The sequence below is a fragment of the Sphaerodactylus townsendi genome, linkage group LG08 (genome assembly GCF_021028975.2).
Source record: "Sphaerodactylus townsendi isolate TG3544 linkage group LG08, MPM_Stown_v2.3, whole genome shotgun sequence".
Taxonomy (NCBI): domain Eukaryota; kingdom Metazoa; phylum Chordata; class Lepidosauria; order Squamata; family Sphaerodactylidae; genus Sphaerodactylus; species Sphaerodactylus townsendi.
The window spans coordinates 75,351,078-75,372,428 of NC_059432.1; the positions used below are offsets into that span (position 1 = coordinate 75,351,078).

General features: G+C 41.4%; 1 protein-coding gene across 1 annotated transcript; it reads right to left on the minus strand.

Moving 5' to 3' along the window:
- Window positions 1-82: 82 nt before the first annotated feature.
- On the minus strand, window positions 83-18,466 carry COPB2 (COPI coat complex subunit beta 2). The gene is made up of 22 exons (XM_048505275.1): window positions 18,366-18,466; window positions 15,770-15,907; window positions 14,106-14,192; window positions 13,285-13,411; window positions 12,501-12,649; window positions 11,714-11,860; window positions 11,366-11,465; window positions 10,451-10,593; window positions 10,061-10,260; window positions 9,784-9,894; window positions 9,106-9,194; window positions 8,915-9,021; window positions 8,587-8,730; window positions 7,107-7,237; window positions 5,384-5,591; window positions 4,981-5,091; window positions 4,322-4,536; window positions 3,207-3,299; window positions 2,944-3,124; window positions 2,746-2,814; window positions 1,545-1,640; window positions 83-366 (listed from the first exon to the last, which is right to left on the minus strand). The coding sequence occupies exons 1-22, from the start codon at window positions 18,366-18,368 to the stop codon at window positions 274-276; spliced, it is 2,742 nt and encodes a 913-aa protein (XP_048361232.1). The 5' UTR covers window positions 18,369-18,466; the 3' UTR covers window positions 83-273.
- Between the last annotated feature and the right edge of the window lie 2,885 nt (window positions 18,467-21,351).

Sequence of the window (21,351 nt, forward strand, 5' to 3'; positions counted from 1 at the left end):
ATCAAGTAAGTATTCTACCTTTCCATTAAAATCACAATTTTGCAGGTACAATACTTAGTAGTCAAGTCATTGAAAAGGAGTCTAAACTGTAAAGACATTTATTAGGGAACAAGTGTTTGCAACAGAATCTAAGATAATCTATAACAACAGAAAAAGGATTATTTGATGCATTTTACAGATCTGTTCCTACCTAGTTTCCCCAACTTAAGTATATAAAAAAATGAGTGCAGGGAGAGGCAATTTTATAACCAATTTGGTCATTTTTAAGAAGACTCAGTCGGACATCTCTTCATCCAAATTAATATCTGTAGTATCAATATCCTCCAGGTCTAAGTTATCCAAATCTTCATCCAGTTCCAATAGAGCCTAAAGCAGGAAGTGCAGAGTTAGATGTCTGGTATTTAGCAATGCATTTTGTATCATAGCTGTAGAGCTCTAGTCCTGCTAACTTGTAACTAGAAAGAAGCCGTCTTCATTCAGCCTTATTCTGTGCAGAGTGGAAAAACTGAAACTTGTTTGCTACCGCTATCTTTAGCAGATGACATTAACACACAGTTTACAGTGGTAATTAAAGCAGCTTTATAGACTGTACAAGTAAGTATAATTAACATTCCATAATAAAGCCAGAAGGTATTTATACTGTGGTTATATAGAAATTAAATAACTGGACAAGATAGACTAGTATCATACAGTGACTCTGCAGCAAAACTAAGCATGGTGCAAAGAATGTTAATATGGTGTGACAGCAGCATTTTAAGGAGCTAAGTAAAATATCAATAATTTACAGGTTATGATCATTGTTGCATATAAGCAAGGGACATATGGGGAGTCAGTGTATGTATTTCATTGTTATCAACAATGGCAGTGACCTTTATCAATGATAGCTCTTCAAGAGAAAACGTGCTATGTTGAGAATTAAGAGTTGCACTCTAGATAAACATTATGCTGAACTCTTTTAGGACTGCATTAAAATAACAAGAATCTGAAAACAGGAGTGGGAAATAAGTTTGCCTGTGGTGCTGTTTTGAAACTTCAAGTGTACAGTCATCGGTGAGTTTTTAGAATTGTGAGATTTTGGGTAGCTACAGCTAGGAGTAAAAACCGTTGAATAACTGTCTGATGTTAGCATATTCATGCAATATTACATATCCAAGTTACACACCTGCCCATCTGTTAGCCGAAAGCATACAAAGATGCACAAAATTTGCTCATTACACACAATTTCTTATAAATGCATGTAGTCATTTAAATTAAATTACACCCTTTTGAAAATTGTTCGCTATGTTTTTATCCCACGTACTGTTCAGAATGTGGTGAGGTATACATTTTACCACAGCACCTCATATTGAAGAGAAAGCAGGAGCATGGGATTATGTGATTCCCCTCATGTGAAATATCAAAGCCATTTTTCACTTTACCCCATCCCTTTGCACAGTTTTGAAACTGCCAAACAGCACATGAAAGAATGGAAAGATGGATGTTTGGCAGAATAGGAGTCTCCCCACAGGACGATGCTTTTCTGTTTGGTGCACTTGAGTTTTTACCTTTTCATCTTTTACTGTTGCAATTGGGTCCATCCCTGCAACCGGAGGCACTAGCACAGGCTTAGAAGTGGGAACTAGTTCTTCATCTTCAGACTCCTTATGATGAAAAATAAAAGGCTTTAAAATGGTTGATGGTTCCTACCTAAGAAAGGTGGAACACCATTCTACGTTTGGTATACACTCACAAAATACATATTTTGAATGACACAGTTGTGCAGCTACGCAATAATGCTAAGTCTTTAGCAAAAGGCTCAGAATCGATAGATTTTCCTAATTTCCCTAGTATATTCCTGCCTGTCACTTGCTTCTGTAGCTTTGTTTAACATCTTGGGTCATCTGCTTTATTGAGCGACTCTGCCTTTTATGCACGGAGTACTGCTCCCTATCAGAAAAGGATTTCGATTACCATCAATTAATACAGCAACTCATTTTTGTTTACATTGTGTACTATCAAAAGCATATGGCACTGTGTGCTAAACCATCTGAACAATAGCATGTATGGATTCAGCCACTTCTTGAATGACCCTACAAACCATATTAACCTTTGAGAAAGTATGACCATAGTCACACTCCCTACCTAGCCTCTCTACCATACTCAGCATGACAACTTTATGTTTCTCGGCACATTGTAATATGATGTATTTTACTATGCCTGTATTGTTTAAGCTCTTCCCTTTCAACCTACAAATTCCACGTGGAATTGCAGTTTGTACCACTATTCAGCCAGCTATTTAATTTAGGGATACAGTGCTGCCACTTTCATTACTTACAGCAGATCTGACATTTACAATGCTGGTTAATTTGATTTTGCACAAAAACGTATTAAATTGAAGTTTTTAGAGCCACTGCTCTGCTATTTTGGAGTGCCTGCAGCGACTTGAAAGAGACAAATAAAGCAATGTTCGAGCTGGCAGGTGATTTATTGAGACTACAGAAGTCAAGCAAGCTTGCTGCAACCAAAGTGATTTACATCCAAAACAAAAAGGTACTATTACATATTCATCGACACAATGCTTTACACTGTCATTCAACACACTTTCAAAGGTAAAGTGTAGAAAAGCAATCAAAGGGCATATTAAATGCAACATGACAAGTAACCTATTGGGTGAATTTTTTTTACAACTATATAAAAAGCCATGGTCTATCTGGTTTAATTCTGCAGCAGAGGTGCTTGTTATCCCAGAATTTCATTAACACTGACCTGAAATGCTGCCTGTATTCGTGGTGTAAAACCTTTGGCTTCTTCCAATATGTTTCTCTCTTCATTTGGCTAACAAAGAAAGAAAAGATGAAACTATATAGGCAGACACTCTTGCTGTAAAACTAATTCAACTCAATTCTCAACATTTCTCATCTACCTGATTTCATATGCGTTTGTTCAGAAATTGCAACCACTTACAGTGACAAGTGGATATTCACTGGCAGGCCGCAAGTCAGTATTTGTTTGCTTCATGTATTCTTCAGCAACAAAAGCCTCCTTTAATCCAGGGAACAAGTTTTCATATTCTGTGGGATCAGCCAGGGATTCAGCAGCTTTCTGGTTGACTTTAGAGAGATTTTCTCTCCACAGTTTCACAACCCTATTGATGGAACACACATCTGCTATAAGCAAGCTAGTTATTACTTCAAACTACTACTTCTAAACACACTTTAGAGAGTTACCTTGAGACCTGGCTTGGCAAGTATGTTCGCGCTAAGAAAGCAGCTTCTGGTAAGCGCCCAGTTTTAATCAACAGATCAAGACAACTGTCAATCCTGCAAAGATAAATTAGAAGGCTCATCTTAATTTTTTAGAGTTATTTTTAGCTATATAATGAATACTAATAGACATAGTGAATGTGATATAATTTAACAGCCATACTGGCACAATTATTATTGAATACGCTGAGTTTAGAGAGCTGACAGGAAGAAAATCGATTCATTCAAAATGTGGTGTTGGAAGAAAGCTCCACAGACTGGGTCTAGATCATACCAAGCTTGAATGCTCCCTAGAAGCTAAATTACCAATCTGAGTCTATCATACCTTGGTCACAGAATGAGAAGACAAGATTCACTGGAAAAAACAATAGGGCTAAAATAAGTTGAAGGCAGCAGGAAAAAGGAAAAACAACATGAAATGGACTGACTCCAAAAACTGTGGCCTTCAGTTTGTAAGACCAGAGCAAGGCTAATAATGACAGGGCATTTTGGAAGTCATTCATTCACAAGGTCGCCAAAAGTTGAAAGCACCTAGATGGTGCTTGACACACACACAGTTAAAGTAATGCTATGATTCTGAAGCAAAAAGAAAAGCTCAAACATAGGGGTGGCATAAAAGATCAAAGGAATAGAACATGGGTGGGATCCAGACTGCTCCCCCGCCCCCCGCCCAAACTATCATGCAATTCCCTTCCTTATTCTTCCATCATATCATGTGTCGAAGGACTTCAGTTCTGAAGCATTACCTTTTTGGTGACCAGAGGGAACCTATTCTTCCTCCTTTCCATAGCCAAAAAAAACCCCAAACAGCAGTCTGGATCCAATTCAGTATCTTTACAGCCATTCAAAGATACTATACCTGAGTTTTCATTTAAGTATCAGCTAAAACACAACGAAAACGGGCTGAAGCCACCAAGAATTTTAGTTAATCAATAAATAACCCCAAGAATGAAAATGACATATTTGAGCTCTCCCATCGCTTCACCCAAAGAAGACTGTTTGAAGTTAGGATTAAGGTTTGAAACTGGAATGTTTTTCTTTCTTAACACACTGTGGATACCAGACTTTCTGCTACTGACCTTTCTTGCAGGAAGTAGCTCATAAATGCTACATTGTTCTTCCCATCTTTTTCTGCTCCTTCAGCTAGCTTGTTCACCATGCTGGTATTTCCTGAAGCTGTGGCCAGAAGCAATAAGCCACCATAGTCTTGTGCATTGTGCAGGCATTCCTGGGCAAGGCCAAACTGGCATTTACTGATTGCAAGCTCAGCAAGCTGCTTCCACTTCTGCTCCGACTGGGTAGACAAGAGAAATTTAAGTGTGTATCATCGGGGGGAGGGGGGGGGCATATACCTTTAAACTAATTTAGACACAGTTAAGATCTTAGCTTTCTCTCCTGTAGTTTCCCTCCTTCGAAGACATGCTACTTAATACAAGATCAGCCTACTAAATGCTGAGAGAGAACTTCGTCCATTACTCTTATATAAGAACAATAAGCATGCCTCCTCGAAAAAAAGTCATACTCAGTTATGGCTACTTACTGAAAACTAATTTCAGGGATGACCAATACTTTAATGAATCCTTTGAGAGCCTCTCCTTTGACGTCGGCTCAAGCCTGTCATAAAGTTGCCCAGGAGGTCATTCTGTTACTTTGCATCCAAAATTCAGCGTCTGTCATACAAATCTACTCTTCTGCATCTTAAGATAATTCCTCCTCTGTTTATAACATGCTATCTTACCTCAGCTTCCACAGCAAGCTGATACGCAATCTTCAGTTCTCCAAGCTGAAGAGCAAGCTCAAAGCGATGTTCAGGATCTGTAGATACGGCAAGAGCTTGCTGTTTGAAACCCTGGGTTTTTCAATAACAGGAAGTCAGACCAGTGTTTTCTTAGCAATCCAAAAGCTATAGCTATGAAGCATTGGGATGTTTCCCATTACCTAGTCCCACACTCATATTATCTGCCGTTCTGAAAAACTATAAATGTTCCGAGTGACATGTTTAATTTACAGATACGTTTAACCTTGCTAAAGCAATTTATGCTACTACTCTCAAACTTTAGTTTTCACAATCAAGGTTTTGTTTGGTAGATCACTTCAAATTTGGTAAAATTTGTAAAAAAAATCACAGCAAGTGATTTTACCTGCTTCTCAAGGAAGTGTGCAACTCTGGTCCTCTGTTCCTTTGGAATTGTGGGAAGAACTTTGTCAGCCATACTGAAATCTCTCCTCATCACAGCAGTCTGATACTCTAGCACTGAGACTAGCAAGGAGTAACTCACTATGTTTAATTCTTTGTCACCCAGGTAAAGTCTGTTGTCTTTGGGAATGTACCCTAGTAAATACATAGTCCTTTAAATAAAGGAAGAAAAACAGATATTAATTTCATGCAGCTAAAAACTGAGAAAATGATTTAAGAAAGTCAGGCTCAGGAAATCACCTGACTGGTGTGATACTGTTTACTTTGAGGGAAGAATATATTGTATGACATGAAGCTTCATGTTTCTCTGCCAAGCTCATACTACAACAGCTAATAGAGAAATTAGTGAGAACAGAAATCCTAAAGTGATCCACTTCCCTAAGCAGCAGTACACTGGAGAAACAAGTCAAGGGAAAGAAAGCAGAGGGCTTGGAGTCTTGTATGTGAGAAGAAATGGAGATGAATTGCATGACTATATGTGTGCTGTTAAAGCCACCCTGCACTCTAAACAGTATCCTAGAGGGAAAGGTAAATGGTGCTAACCATCTCTTGCATAACAACTGCTCATAGCTGCATGAATGTTACTGCTCAACATGTTTATTTTATTACAAGGCCAGGCTCAGGGTGGCTTACTATAGGATTAAAACCTTCTCAATAACATGCAACATAAAAACAACTCTAACACTCGACATTTATGATGTGCACGATACAGTACAATCCCAGTCTAGAGAATCATTCCACACATACAAACGTCATTAGTTGATTTCTAATTATCAGAAGGGCAAAGGGGAGAGTGCACAAGATGGCAGTGTGCCAGGTAAGGAGGCCAGCTTGTAGATGGATCAAACGGACTCATGGGAGGCCTCAACCAAAGGTTCGGTGGAACATCTCCATCTTGCAGGCCCTCTGGAACTGGGTAAGGTCCCACAGGGCCCAGGTGTCAACTGACAAGAGTGTTTTTTCAGAGAAACACATCTCATCATGATATGCCTTGCAAGATGCCAGCCATAGATGTGGGCAAAACATTAGGAGCAAAAATTACCACATCACGGCCAGATATTTCAGAAAACCTATAACAGCCAATGGCTACTGAGCGTTTTAAATAAATATGTGACCTCCACTTCTCTGTCTTCTGCATGAGGTACAGCAGATGAACAAAAAGAATGAGATTCCCTCAAGGACCTCAGCAGAGAAAACCGGTCATGGAGAAGGGGGAGTAGCCCCTCCCCCTCCATGTCTAGCTTGCTCCTTTCCTGGGTGTCTGCTGTGGTGGTGCTTCCTCTCTCCTCTGTAGTCAGCTTGCTCTCCTCCCAGCAACAGCAGAAAAGAGTATTAGTATGTGTGTGAGGGAGGGGAATCTGGAGAGGTGGGCTCTTTCATTCTAAGCATGGCACTCACAGCTCAGGGTAGCTTGCAGCTTATCCAACCTCCGTTGCTTCCGGATCAGCAGTTTTGAGGCAGACACCATCTGCCGACCACAATCCCCATTGGGAAGTGTCCTCACCCACTGTTCTGGAACATGGGGCAGGTGGTAAATTGGAAGTCACATGCGGAACCAGAGCCACTGACTATCACTGCTCACGATATGATATGCAGCAACATACTTAATAACAGAATCTTTCCACATCAAGTACATTTTATTTCCAGTCGCCCAATCAGGTACTCACCTGTCCAAATGTGCAATAGTGACAATTTCTCCTCCAACATAGTAGTTCAGCCTGTTCACCGAACTGGTGTAAATGAAACAGTCACCCACCCATAGTCCTGTTTTCACAATCTCCTGAATTTCACCAAGGACCTGGGAGCAATTTAAACAAAACTGTCCATCATAATCTTAAGTAGGCAAGTGGACTGGGTCCATCAAAAACAAAGAAACAAGCATGAGCACAGTGGGTCACTTAACAGATTTACAGAGCCATCTGACACAGGGTTGCATCCTTCCAGTTCATAGGCTTAGAAGGGGTGTTACTCTGCTTAGGATGGCACTGTTAGCAACAAAGACTTCTATATCATGGAAGTTTGGTCTGCCATAGAAAGATCTGTCGACTTTAAATACTTCTCTTTTAGGGCAGATAATGAATCTACCAAAAAGAAAAAAGAGGTATGTTTTTGTCCCCTTAGGGAACCCCAAAGTTTGCAGGAAGATCACCCAAAATGGACGATGACACTCAAGAACTTGCAAAAATCTCATGAGATCATGGTCAGCATTATAGGGCTCCCTAGAAACTGAGGCAGAAGGGAGGCTGGGAAGGGGGAGGGTGCCTGTAAGGTGGGACTGGAAAAAGCACCAATCAGGAGGGAAAGGAAGAACAACAATGGAAGGAGCAGAGAAAGTAGGGGCGTTAGGGGTATGGGTGGGTTTCCTTCTTCTGCAAGCCTTGCAGGTCCCCACCCCTTATATCCCAACTTAATTTCTCATTCACACACACACTATGTACAAGCAGAAGAGGCCTTGTTTTCCTTTTTTTGTCTCCCCCTAAATGGTGATCCCTACTTGGCAACTGGGCCAAGTAAGTCAGTGTAAAAGACCTTCCTCTCCCCCACGCTAAGCTATAGAATGGCTAGCCAGTAATCAGGATGTAAGATGCCAGGAGTCAGATGGGCCAGGCAACCCAATGGAAAGGAGCTCTCTCTTTTCCCTTCTGCAAACCTTCTGATTTTTATCCCACCTTCTTCCAAGAAGCACAATGATGTGCGCCCCCACCCCCCATCTCATTTTATTCCTCAGGACATGGGGACATCAGGTGGATAGGCTGGGCAAGCGCAACTGACCTGGAGTCACCCAGTAAACCACCTGAAAGAGTGGGGATTTAAACCTTGAGTCTTCTCTCTCTCACTATATTATCTCTCTCTCTCACCATATTATCATTAGACCATGCTGAACTGCTAAAGCAAATGCCATATTCGGAAACACTGCTAGCAATAAACATTTATATGGAGCATGTTACTGCATGTATGTTTAGGACTACAGTATGTGCTTAATAGCTAAGCATTGTGACTTCTATTTTTCTGCTGCAGGGCGACTCTGTATACAAGGGAAAAAAGATGTGTCTTTCTGTAGATGGCTGTAACATTTGTCACTACTATTAATATCCTTAGGGGAAGGAATCAGATCCTTGTTACTTATTGTTGACCAATAGTAATTACCTCAAAGGCATCTTCAATGCCATCTTCAGTGACTCCTTCATGTGTCTCCTGAGCTGCTGCAACTTTCTCAGAAAGGTATTTCAGAATGAAGAATGATTCCTCTGTGGCAATACAAACGAGTTCGCCGGAGTCAGACCAGAAAATCTACAGTAAAACACGGAAAGGCCTTTAAAGATACTGGATACAAGAAGTCTAATAAGCCTGTGAATGCGCCAAAAGAACAGTGATTTTTGGAACAATTGTTGAAGAACTTTTATTTTGCTCCAAAGAAATATAAAGTGTACAAGGAGATCCATGTTCTACAAGGTGTATCAAGAAAGAAACTCACGTGTTTGGGTTGGATTTCAATTCTGCGTATCAGTTCTGTATTTTCCCAGTCATAAAATGCCAAGCCATTGACAGATCGAACACCCAGTAAGAACCCACCATAGATACCTGCAAAGAACATAAATTTAGCACTTTTCAAATGAGCTGCCCAAGATAGGAAGTGTTGTCACTGGGATAAAATTTATCACATGCCTTCTGCTCCAAAGTCAGGCTTAAAAGATTTCTTCTCTTTGAAGTTTTTAAATATCTTGACACTGCTGTTGCTTTCCCTGATTGCATACCTGCAAAACAAAACAAAATAATTCATTTTTAAATAAACTTCTTACTCATCCAGAAAGAACAAACGTGACACACACTCAAGAACACACATACACAGGCTATATACAGACTGCAAAGGCCGACACAGTAGAGTTCATTAATTTCCCCCAACATCACCATCTTCTGGGAGGACTGGTTACTGCAACTTGCCCCAAGATAACCCTTGACTATACTGGTTCTGGTGGGTTTTCCAGGCTGTGTGGTCGTGGTCTGGTGGATCTTGTTCCTAACGTTTCGCCTGCATCTGTGGCTGGCATTTTCAGAGGTGTATCACAGAGGGAAGTCTGTTACACACTGTGTCCAGAGAGAAGGAAATGTTTGGGGTATATACTGTCCATGTCTCAGGGTGGGGAACCAATCAGTAAGTGTTTGGGTGGAACTTGTTATGCAAAGATGACTTGACTATACTGATCAGCCATATGTTATGCCAAAAAAGCACCATACAAAGTCATCCTTTCATTTTTTATTTGCTTACAAAATTGTTTTATCACCTTTCAATACTAATTTTCAACGCAATTAAGAGAAACATTTGAACACATGGCTACAACTTACTCTGAAGAATCATGTGCCCATGCAAACTCCTGAGCAGAGCCAAAACTCTTGTTTCTCAGCGCCATAGCCGTGTAAATGATGTATTCACCATCTCCACACACTACTACAAACCTACAAACAAAATAAATATTTTAAAGCAACAATAAATTACTTATGCAAGAAGCTTTACACAAGCACTTATTAACAAAGCACATTCACACAAAATCAAAATGTCTCTACAGATAAAGATAATTTTAAAAGGCCTAAGCATTTCTCTTCAGAAAAATAAATTTCTTACCGCCCATTAGGATTGTGCTGAATTGTCTGAGGGTATATTTCACAGCTGCCCATATCTTTCACAGCAAGAGGGAGTCTGTCCCCGTCTTTGATTTCAGTTTCTCCCATTGCTTTCAGGTTAGCCTGCTGAATTTCTGAGTGCTTAGCCCAAATAATCTTTCCATTAGCATCCATCGACATGGCAGGCTCTTCACGGCCAAGCTAATTAAAGGGGACCAATGAAGAGAGCTGAAGTAAACACACAATCCATTGTATATCTGATACAGTGATTGGCATAAAGCTTGCTGATGCTTGCAATTAACCTTTAAGCCTCCAAATGCAGCCTAACAAACACATTTTCTAGTTTCTCATAGACACACAACCAGTGGACAAGCAACACAAGAATAACTACCTTAACAATTATGCTTCCTTCATCATACCCCAGAGCCACATTATTGGATCCTCTTAGGCTTGCCACACACCACACCCGTTCCATGCCATAGTTCAGTGTACTTTCTAAGCGGTATGTGCTTGAATGCCAGATCCGAACAGTTCCTAAGGGCAAGTTACGAAAGTGCAGTTAGAAATGGCATGTAAATGTAAATTCAGCTTCACGAGGGATATTACATGTAATATTATTGAGAATGAGAACCAGCATAGTGTAGTGGTTAAGGTGTTGGACTAAAGACATGAAAAACCAGATTCAAAATCCCACTCGTACCATGGAAGTGGCATGAGTGATCTTGCTGAGTGATCTTGGGCCAGTCACACCTACTCAGCCCTGACCCTGGCTAGTATGTGGATGGAATTCCAGGGTCATGATATAGAGACAGGCAATAGCAAACTACCTCCAAACCTCGCTTGCTTTGAAAACTCCACAGGGTTGCTGTAAGTCAGCCATGACTGGACGGCAAATACATAAGCCTTTCACACAGGAACACACAGAAACCTAAAACTTTTAAAAAGTGAGCTGTGTAGGGTAGAAAGAGACTCAAGAGGCAAAGATGACAAACAGTCTTGAGATACATAATTGTTCAGGAAAAGAAATGTTGAGATTAAGATTAGAAAGGGAGGAACCAGAACTAGTAGAATGGCAGACAATCTGCTTGGCAACCAAGGCAGCCACCTGTGACTGAGAAGCCAAGGGCATGTGCACATTTGTTATCAGATGTAGTAATTTACAAGCATTTGAAAGAAGCACAAACTACTTTCAACAAAGTTTTAGCTGCTGAAAACATAATCACCATAGCAAAAAAGATTACAAAACAAACATGACAATCAGTTCTCATGGTTTATACAGTAAACCATGAATGAAATTTCATTTTACCATCTTCAGAGCCAGTGATGATTATCGGAAGTTCAGGATGGAAGCTAACACAGGACACATTTTGTGCATGGCCTTCCAGAGTTTGCACACAGGTTTTATTCTGAAAGAAAAAAAGAAATATGCCAATGAAGACTCAACAGCCTCTTTAACATCTTTTTACTAAATACATGTAAACATCAAAATGAAACAGCAGAATTAACAAAAGCAAAGTTACCTAGATCAAGGAACAATCAATCTTTAACCGAATGTGTTTGCACACAATTTTCATTTAGCCACTCCTCCAATCGCTCCCACTCATCTATTTCATTATACACAAAAACACTTCAGGAACAGCAAGACCTAACATACCTGATAATCCCAAATCTTAACAAGGCGGTCATCTGCTCCAGAAATGAGGTAAGGTTTATCTCCTCCACTATAGTAATCAATACAATTTACTCCCTTCTCATGGCCTTCCAAAGTGAAGTTGGGCGAAGAAGAACCAAGCTGCCAAACCTTGCAAGAACACAAAATTGATTATGCTTGAGAACTGTTACCAGATCTTTACGAGTTTGCATCAAAAAGAAAAGGAAACTTTTTTTAATAAAGTGAGAAGTCGGGGGAAAATACAGCACGCAAACAGCTGTCTGGTAACTTCCTACAATCAACACAGAAAACAAGGACACTCCCAGATTCTGAAGTCAATTACTAGATTAAATCCAGAACAGACTGATTCCCCAAATGGACCATCAAGTGGAAGTAAAAGTTTGTTTTTCAGGGCCAATCTACACATTCTGCTCACCACTTCAAGTTCTTGCTCAAAAGGAAGTCATCCCTATCCTAGCTATCATCACTGGCTGCCACTGTTAGGAATGTAAATTACCTCAACATGAAAACAATCCACACACTATTGCACCGTATTTCTCAGAGCTTCCCTGGCAATCACAAAATATGCCTGAACCTTCCATGGTGGACATATTAGTGCTATCCCTGCCCCCAAAATACTGTCCAAAGCATTAAGAAGCATAAACAGCAGTCCACTCCACCGTCCCTCCGCTTCTGGAGGCTGCTAGTTTGCCTATACCCTCAGGAATCTACAATATAAAAGGCGTCCTCTATATTTCATGACCAAGTTCCAAGTAAGAGATCACTGTACCTTGATCGTCCTGTCCAAAGAGGCACTAGCAAACTGGTTATTATCCTTAGGGTTTATGACAATCTGCATTACATAATGAGTATGTCCTTCAAACACTTGAGAACAGGACCATTTTTTGTCCCAGTCCCAGAGCTTAATAAGCATGTCATCTAAAAGAGGGAAACAGCATAGTTAATGCAAGATTTGCATCATCTTTCAATACCTACTTCATAAAGATCTCATACCAGTTACTTACACACAATAAATTCACTAACAAAATAACTGGGATGGTGGTGGCTAGCCTGAAAAGTTCTATGTGACCCAGATGTCCGATTATTATTCAGTTGCTCTGTTTCTTAAAGTATTATTGGCATCATCACCTTTTAAAAAGGCTTTTCATCTTTCCAGTGAAAAGGAATTTGTGGAAACCCTTTAGCACTGCATCCTCTAGCTAGGATTGTGGGAGCCAGACATGCCATGGCCAACTGCTTTTGAACAAGATCTGACAACTTCCTTCCTTTCTTCCCACTGAAGAAGACTCAAAGCCTCCCTCCTTCCACTTTGCCCCTCACTGCTGATCCTTGTGTCTAGTGACTGCCAGGGGCATATTTTCAAGATGAACGTCACAAAGCAGAAGCATCTTTGTAGTAGGAAAGCTCTCATCTGCAAGTGCTGCTCCACTGGCACTCAGCAGGATCTAAGCCAGTGTCCACCTCCTAGCAATTCAGGTTCAGCTTCTGTTTTTACAAAAGGCTACATGGAAAAAAGCTGAGACAGTAATTCAACAAAGAAGTTAAATTCATACCACTGCTGGTTAGAATGAACGACTGTGTAGGATGTACAGCAATACAGCGGATGTAATCTGAGTGTGCTTCAAACATGTGAACTCTTTCTAAAGTGTTGTAGTTGAAAACTCTGATTTGCATGTCATCCTATGGAAGAGCAAAACCCCAATGAGAATCACTTTCTCTGTATACATGGAAAAAGCATTCACACAGCATTTACAACTTCAGAAATGGGCTTTGTTCTTTTAAAGCAAAATAAGTCAGTATCTCTTCAGATTTTTACATTTAAAGACAATTTAAGACAAGAAATTATAACCTTCAACTTTTAATCATCATGCTGTCTCCTTAAATATATTGAGGGTGTGTTTTGCATTGTATATCATGTTTTAGCCCCCACCGCTGGCCCCAAATTTATATTATCTAAGCAGTTTGACAATTCAGTGCACTGAAAGACTAGTCACAGAGGAAAATATTCACATACTGTTAAACAATTATTAGCTTCAAAATTTGAATACAGTTACAAAGAAGAAAAGTTTGGATTTATATCCCCACTTTCTCTCCTGTAGGAGACTCAAAGGGGCTTACAATCTTCTTTCCCTTTCCCCCTCACAACAAACACCCTGTGAGGTGGGTGGGATTGAGAGCGCTCCAAAAAGCTGTGACTAGCCCAAGGTCACCCAGCTGGCATGTGCTGGAGTGCACAGGCTAATCTGAATTCCCCAGATAAGCCTCCACAACTCAAGCGGCAGAGGAATCAAACCCGGTTCCTCCAGATTAGAATGTATCTGCTCTTAACCACTACACCACTGCTGCTACATCGTGAAAAAAGTTAACAACTTACAGCTCCTGTAACAACCCAGTTCTTCCTTGCCACAAATTTAGCTGCTCTGACTGGCAGGTCGCAGACTTCAAATGTCTTTACAAGTGTCTGAAAATAAGAGTTTAGATTCTATTTTAATTTGCACTCATGCAAAATAGCTTTCTAAATGTCTTCAGATATTTTTCCACTCACCAGAATCTGAAGGTACATTTCTTTGCAATCCTAGGCAGAGCTACCCCTTCCTAAGTCCACTGAAATCAATGGCCTCGGAAGGTTGCCATTCTATGTTGGGACACATTATAAAAGTTCATCTCACTCATCATGTCAAATAATGTTTTAGTGTGATATGAGCAAGTCTTAGCCTTATTTTATTATATTATATTTATATCCCACCCTCCGGGGCCAAAGCTGGACTCAGCCGGGCTTAGACACTCCTTTCTCTCCTTCTTCATACACTGACATTCCTTTTCTATTTCAAGACGTACCTAGGAAAAATTAAAAGGACTGAAGGAGAGGTCATTTCCCATGAAACCAACTGGAAATGGTCAATCCATGGTTGCCAATTGTGGAACTATGGTTTCTTCCAAATAAGAAAGAAGGGAGGGTGCGACAGAAGTGCAGCTCACAAATAACCTTCAGACTCATTCTATTAATTTATTTACTTAATGGGCAGCCCAATCCAAATGGGGGAGGCAAACTCACTCTAAGAGCTAGCACAGCCTTGAGCCAACGAAGGTGCCCACCTTGCGAGCGCAAGTGGCAAATGCATCAGGAAAGTAGGCAGACATGAAGGCCAGGAGCCGTGCAGCTCTGTGGCGTCCAACCACAGAAGCAGCCACCATTTCCCAGCCCCACCAGCATAGGACAATACTCCAGCATGGCTGGGGGCATTTCAGGGTGTTCCCAGGGGTGGAGCTGACCTTAGTGGGCTTCCACCAGACCTTCTCTGGGTACACCACCACTGGAGAAGCCAGACTTAAGCAGTCTTTCAGGCCCATCTAATGCTAGGGGTGGATGGGTTCTTTCTTTCTTCCCTGTCTTCCCACGCCACCTGAATATCCTTGGGAGGCAGCATGATGGCCGCGCTATCCCTGGCTGCCTGGATTGGGTTATTACTCCCACAACTCTCCCATAATTGTTCTGTTCATGCAAACTTATTTGGATTAGAAACAAGACATTCAGATTAAGTAAACTTCTTATGATACCTGCAACTGCGTGTTATGCCTTCGTGCTTTGTTTGTGTTTTAGTGAAGCAGGGAAATGTATTGAAGCCTGGACTAACCTATGGAATTCAGCAACCATTCTTTATAAAAAGCAGATTTAAAAGCAGCAAAACCATGTTAGTACATCAAGAATTATTACCAGCATATGGATGGAAATTTTTAATGACTTCTTTCACAAGAGACTAACGGCAATCATGCTCCCATACATTTAAACTGAACATAAAAGGAAACAAATTTGCTTCACACTGAATCAGACAATTGGTCCATCAACATTAGTACCATCTACTCAAACTGGCAACAGCTCTCTAGGGACTCAGACAAAGGTTTTTCACATCACCTAGTGTCTGGTCCTTCCTTTTTGGAAATGCCACAAATTGAAGCTGGGACCTTCTGCATGTAAAGCAGAGGCTCTTCCACTGAGCCACCCACAGTCTCTCCCCATTCTTTATATCACACGCTTACCTGTGTTTCGTGGTTCCAGACACAGACACTTCCATTGTAAAGACTAGCCAACATCCATGGCTCTGTGGGATGCAAGTCCACACTCTTCACTCGGTCAGATCGAGCTGTCAGCTTACGCTTTATATCAAGTCGAAGAGGCTATAATCACAAAAGAGATGAAGAATGTAATTTAATTGCACGACTTGCTTTATGCTTTAAGAAATGTAATGTCCAGATACACTACACTCATCTGTCTCTATCTGCACATTTGCTTACACTCTTAGAGGCACTGTCTAAAATGGTTCACAGATCTAGTCCAGCTCACACTAAGAACAGCACCAATCTATCACTAATGGAATATTATTTTTTATGCATGACAAAATGCATTCTTATAGGTCCTATATAATCAATGGATAGAGCAAGATCTTGGATGTGACATATTTTTAGATATAGAAGCTTTAAAAATATCCTACAGATGGTTTAAGGGGTTCCGACTGGTATTTATTTTAATTTCTCCTGAGAACAGCAATTTAATCTCCCATGGCATGCCTTGTACTCAACCAAAGCTATGGCAGGCATGCAAGAATAGAGTGAACAAAATCATAGAGTTGGAAGAGACCACAAGGGCCACCGTCCAACGTACTGCAATGCAGGAACACACAATCAAAGCACTCCTGACAGATGGCTAAAAACCTCCAAAGAAGGAGACTCCATCACATTCCTAGGTATTGCATTCCACTGTCAAACACCTCTTACTCTCAGGATGTTTTTCATGATGTTTAGGTGGAATCTCTTTTCCTTCACCTTGAACCTATTATTCCTGGTCCTAGTCCTTGGAGCAGCAGAAAACAGCTTGCTCCCTCACCAACATGACATTCCTTCAAATATCTAAACATGGCTATCATGTCACCTCTGGATCTGGATATCAAATTTAATTTCATAGCACTGAAAATAGTGAGCTCTTAAAACAATGTATTAGCAGGCAAACTGTAGTACATAATTGTTGCCAAATTATTCATTTTTAAGCAATAAACATATCCTTGAAGATATATTGTGTTCATCTACAGTACACATTGTACTTATGATCAAATGTTATAATAAAATATATTACATAAAAGACATGTCACCTATTTTATGAGAGTGAAGCCTTGCCTTAAAAAGTATTTCATTCACTCCAAAAGACAAAATGCTTCATAGGAGATTGTTCTCCTGTACAAACAAAATTTCTCAATTTGCCCTTGGAAAAATGGAAGAAGTCTGGTTGGGAGAATCCCCTGTAATGTCGCTTAGTCGCAGCAAACACAACAATCCTCAGACGTGCTCATAGGACAGCAAAAGAGTTTAATAGAGAGAGAAGCCTGGAGACACAAAGTCTCTGAACACAGACAGAGAACAAGAACTACAAGAGTGCAACAACCAGCTCATAATAAAACACCAGGCTTAATAAAGATCAGGTATGCCAGGGGCACAATCCTATTTTAAGGAATATACATCAGTGGTGGTATCTCCCCTCCAAATAAATTATTCTGTTACATCACTATTATCATGCAGTTTGTTCATTTTGTGCAAACCAATGGATACCAGATTACCATCTCCACAGAGAACATGATGTGACAGCAGCACCACTTTTGAACATTTGTGCATGCCCAGTAGCAGAGAAAAGCAAGTAACTGGCCAGGAAATAAGATCTGGAGATAATGGAATTTGTCGCTTCCATTGTTACGTTGAGTTACTCATCATGACCCCGATCTCTTTTCTAATTATACAATATAATACAGTCTGAAGTGCCAGAAACTCTGTGAAATTTCTGGAAGGAAAGGAATACTTTCTTAGTGGGAACAGAGATCTATCTCCCACTAACAGCAAAGGATTGTGAAGGGCTCCAAGCAGCCCTTTATAAATTAGGGGAGTGGGCTAAGAACTGGCAAATGCAGTTCAATCTAGCAAAATGCAAAGTGATGCATATAGGGGCAAAAAATCCAAACTTCACATACACACTACAAGGGTCAGTGCTATCAGTCAAAGGAAAGGGATTTGGGCGTCTTAGTTGATAGTTCCATGGGATTGTCAACTCAATGCATGGCAGCTGTGAAAAAGGCAAACTCTATGCTGGGGATAATTAGGAAAGGAATTGATAATAAAACTGCAAAGATTGTAATGCCCTTATATACAAGCATGAAACAATAGAGCCGCAGGTGGGAAGGAGAGATTATTTAGAAGCTATATCCCCCTGCAGAATAAATGTAACACTTGGTGCATCTGACAACCTGGACTACAGCTCATGAAAGCATCTGCCACAGCACATGTGTTTGCATTTGCCCCAAATCGTTCTATTTTGTTGACATCAGATTAACACGGCTTCTATCTCTCTCAAAACAACTTCTCTCCTTAAAAAGGAATAAAAACGACTTGGAACAGCGACAGTAAGAAGGAACGAGACCCCCCCCCCCTGCATTGTGGGAGAGAAGAAACGGTGGAGGACTCCCCCACCTCCCATGACAGGCCTCCGACTTTCCTCAATGCCTGCTCTATCCCCGTTAGCCATGGAAAAGGGTCTCGTCCTTCTCCTCCCGTCGAGAAACATCCTCTCCCCGGCCTTTGATGCCTCCCATCTCACCATGGTCTTGGCTCCCTCGCAGGGCTGAAGCCACCGGAGGATCCCAGGTTCCCTTCCCAGCACCAATTCACCGACGTGGAGCTTCCGGCTCTACAGTTCTCGCGAGAGTTCAAAGGGACAAACAAGAATCTCGAGCAAAGCTACTTCCTCCTCCAAGACCACGGAGGAACCATAGACGTCGCCAGCCGGAGAAGGACGAAGCGAAAGTTCCCAGTTACGTCATCCCCCTTCTTCCGTCAACGGAATGAAATGTTACGTGCTGGGCGCAATGGAGGATTTTCGGATTCTTCCTGCCGCCTTTCTTGTTGCTGTAACTGGGCATTTGCATGTTGTCCGTCTCCCTCCCCGAATTCAAGCTCTAACGCGGGTCTTAATTCAACGGGAAACGCACACGCAGATTTTTGCTTTAGACATTTTATTTATTTAAAGTTTTATAGGCGGATTAAAACACATATATACATATATCGATATAGATATACGTGTGTGTGTGTATAAGTGCCCTCAAGTCTCTGTTAGCTATGACGACTATGCATCAAGGACTTCCAAAACGTATCTTTTCTTTTCGGTTGTCTTATGCTGCTGCCCAGTAGCTACCCTTCAAGGATTCCTCTGTTTTGTCACCATTGGAACTGGCTGTTCTCTTCGGCTGATGTGGATGTTGATTAGTGGGATACCCATAAAAATGGTGCTCAGGGCAAGTATTGAAATTGTGGGATTGAAGGCTCTGGCAATCATGGCCCAGCTGCTAGGGAGGAGGGGCTGGAGCCACAGCTAGCCAGCCAGGCTCTCTGCTCCAAAGCTCCAGGCACACTCCTGGTGCACCCAGCCCCTCTGCCTGCTGGTGGCTCGTGGAACAGGCCCTGAGCACCGTGCCCTGCCTGCCTTCTTTAGTGGCCCTCCCGTTTACCCACCTGCTAACTGGATTTTTTTGGACGTGCACAGTGGTGGTGTCTTCCCCACGGTGGCCAAAAGAATGTGTCCCCATCAGTGGATGTTAGCTGAAGGGGGCTGGGCCTGGGGTGGGGCACCCTGCCTGGTGCCACCCCTCAACTTTCATAGCCAGGGGTGTGGTGCTGGTTGGCAGTGGCAGGAGTCTCCTCGGGAATGTCACATACGTTTCCTTCAGGCCAGGGTTTCTCTTACTGACACATTTTCCCCCTTCCCAAATTCACTGTTCTGCCAAGCCAACAAGCCCCATGGTTTACAAGAGTGGCAAAACAATGTTTTTTCTGCCTGCACAGGAAAAGCAAAGTAGCCCAGGCATCCGTTTGGCTAGCTTCAGGTTTTGCACCTTCCTATGCAGGAGCAGTTCTACCAACTTCGCAGGTTTTTCTGGGGGATCGATTGTGCATTTGGTTGGTTTTTTTTAATTAATAGTTTTTTTAATGTAGAAGGGTTAGTCTACTCAACAAGGTTCCTCTAGAAAACCATACAAAATAATGTCTGTAGTAACATTCACAAATACAATTCCACTTCACATTTGTGGATTGTCAGCCTCCTTTTGTGAGCTTGAAATGCAGAAGAAAAAGGTCCCCAAGATCCTGAATCTGTTTGGAAAATATTTTTCCCCTCACATAATATAATATATCAATAAGGTTCTGCTCTCATAATAGGGACACAGTGTGTAACAGACTTCCCTCTGTGATACACCTCTGAAGATGCCAACCACAGATGCAGGCAAAATGTTGGGAACAAGATCCATCAGACCACGGCCACACAGCCCGGAAAAACCACCAGAACCATTTTAAGAATGTTTTTAAAAACTACCCTTGAAAAAATATTGACGATACTAAGGTGCTTTCCAAGACTTACAACTGCTACTGCTTTTTTTTGTTACCAGATAGAGGCAGAGTTGGAACTAGTTCCACACAACACTTATCACTGTATTATAATGCTGCAGTGGTCATCCCCGAAATAAAAACAAACACTGTAGTGATATGTATTGTCGAAGGCTTTCACAGCCGGAATCACTTGGGTGCTGTGTGGTTTCCGGGCTGTATGGCCGTGTTCTAGCAGCATTCTCTCCTGACGTTTTGCCTGCATCTGTGGCTGGCATCTTCAGAGGATCCTCTGAAGATGCCAGCCACAGATGCAGGCAAAACGTCAGGAGAGAATGCTGCTAGAACACGGCCATACAGCCCGGAAACCACACAGCACCCAACTGTAGTGATACATTACTGATCCCGCTCAGATTTATTAACTGAAAACAAGGCAGGGAAGTGTGCCTGTTTGGCTGCCTCTCCCTGCCCCTCTTCACTTCCTAATGCATGTCAGCATAGGGGAGATTTCTGATGTTTTTGCATATGTTAAGCCTTGGTCAAGCTGCCCAAACTCCTCATGCTACTTCTTTTTTCAGGCACAAAAATGTCATGATTCTAGTTAGTTTCACACTGCTTTGCCCCATGCTGTTTGCTCCCGTGGCATTTTCGTTAATTTGAAGCAGCTTCATGGAACCCTTTATTATATTTAATGGGCTTTTCAATTGCACCCCCCTCAACTGAAAATCACAAGCAATCACTTTCCAAAAAAAGAAGCACTCGTGCTGACCTATCTCATGCCTAAAATGCTATTTTATCATATTCTCATCTTGTCCCTCTTTTCAATAGTACGCTGTTTGAAGTAAATTGAGTGTAAGACATTTTAAAATGACAGTGCAACCAAGAAAAGGTAAGGCATTACCAACCTCTTTACTATCCTCACAACATTTGCCAGGAGCATCAATAGCATTTTTGCCAATCCAAGCAGCAAAGTCTAGCCATTCAATTCAAAGTAAAAAATATCATCACAAACTAGGTCTGAAAAATGCATGAGGTCAGGGCAGGAAATACTTTGGCAGCAACAGCACCTAACATTTATTGTCTGTTGTTGGAGCTGTAGAAAAACATACTGGAAATAAAAGGATAATAAAATGGGAAAATATAACTGTTGCTAATAATCCTGAAAAAAAAAGGTTTTCCCCCCACAAAGGACAACCAGTCTTCTCTTT

Coding starts and splice junctions, on each gene's coding strand:
- COPB2 (XM_048505275.1), bottom strand. Junction 13,412..14,105: donor ACTGGGTTGTTACAGGAGCT/GTAAGTTGTTAA, acceptor GCTCTTCCATAG/GATGACATGCAAATCAGAGT. Junction 9,195..9,783: donor TGGGCACATGATTCTTCAGA/GTAAGTTGTAGC, acceptor TTTGTTTTGCAG/GTATGCAATCAGGGAAAGCA.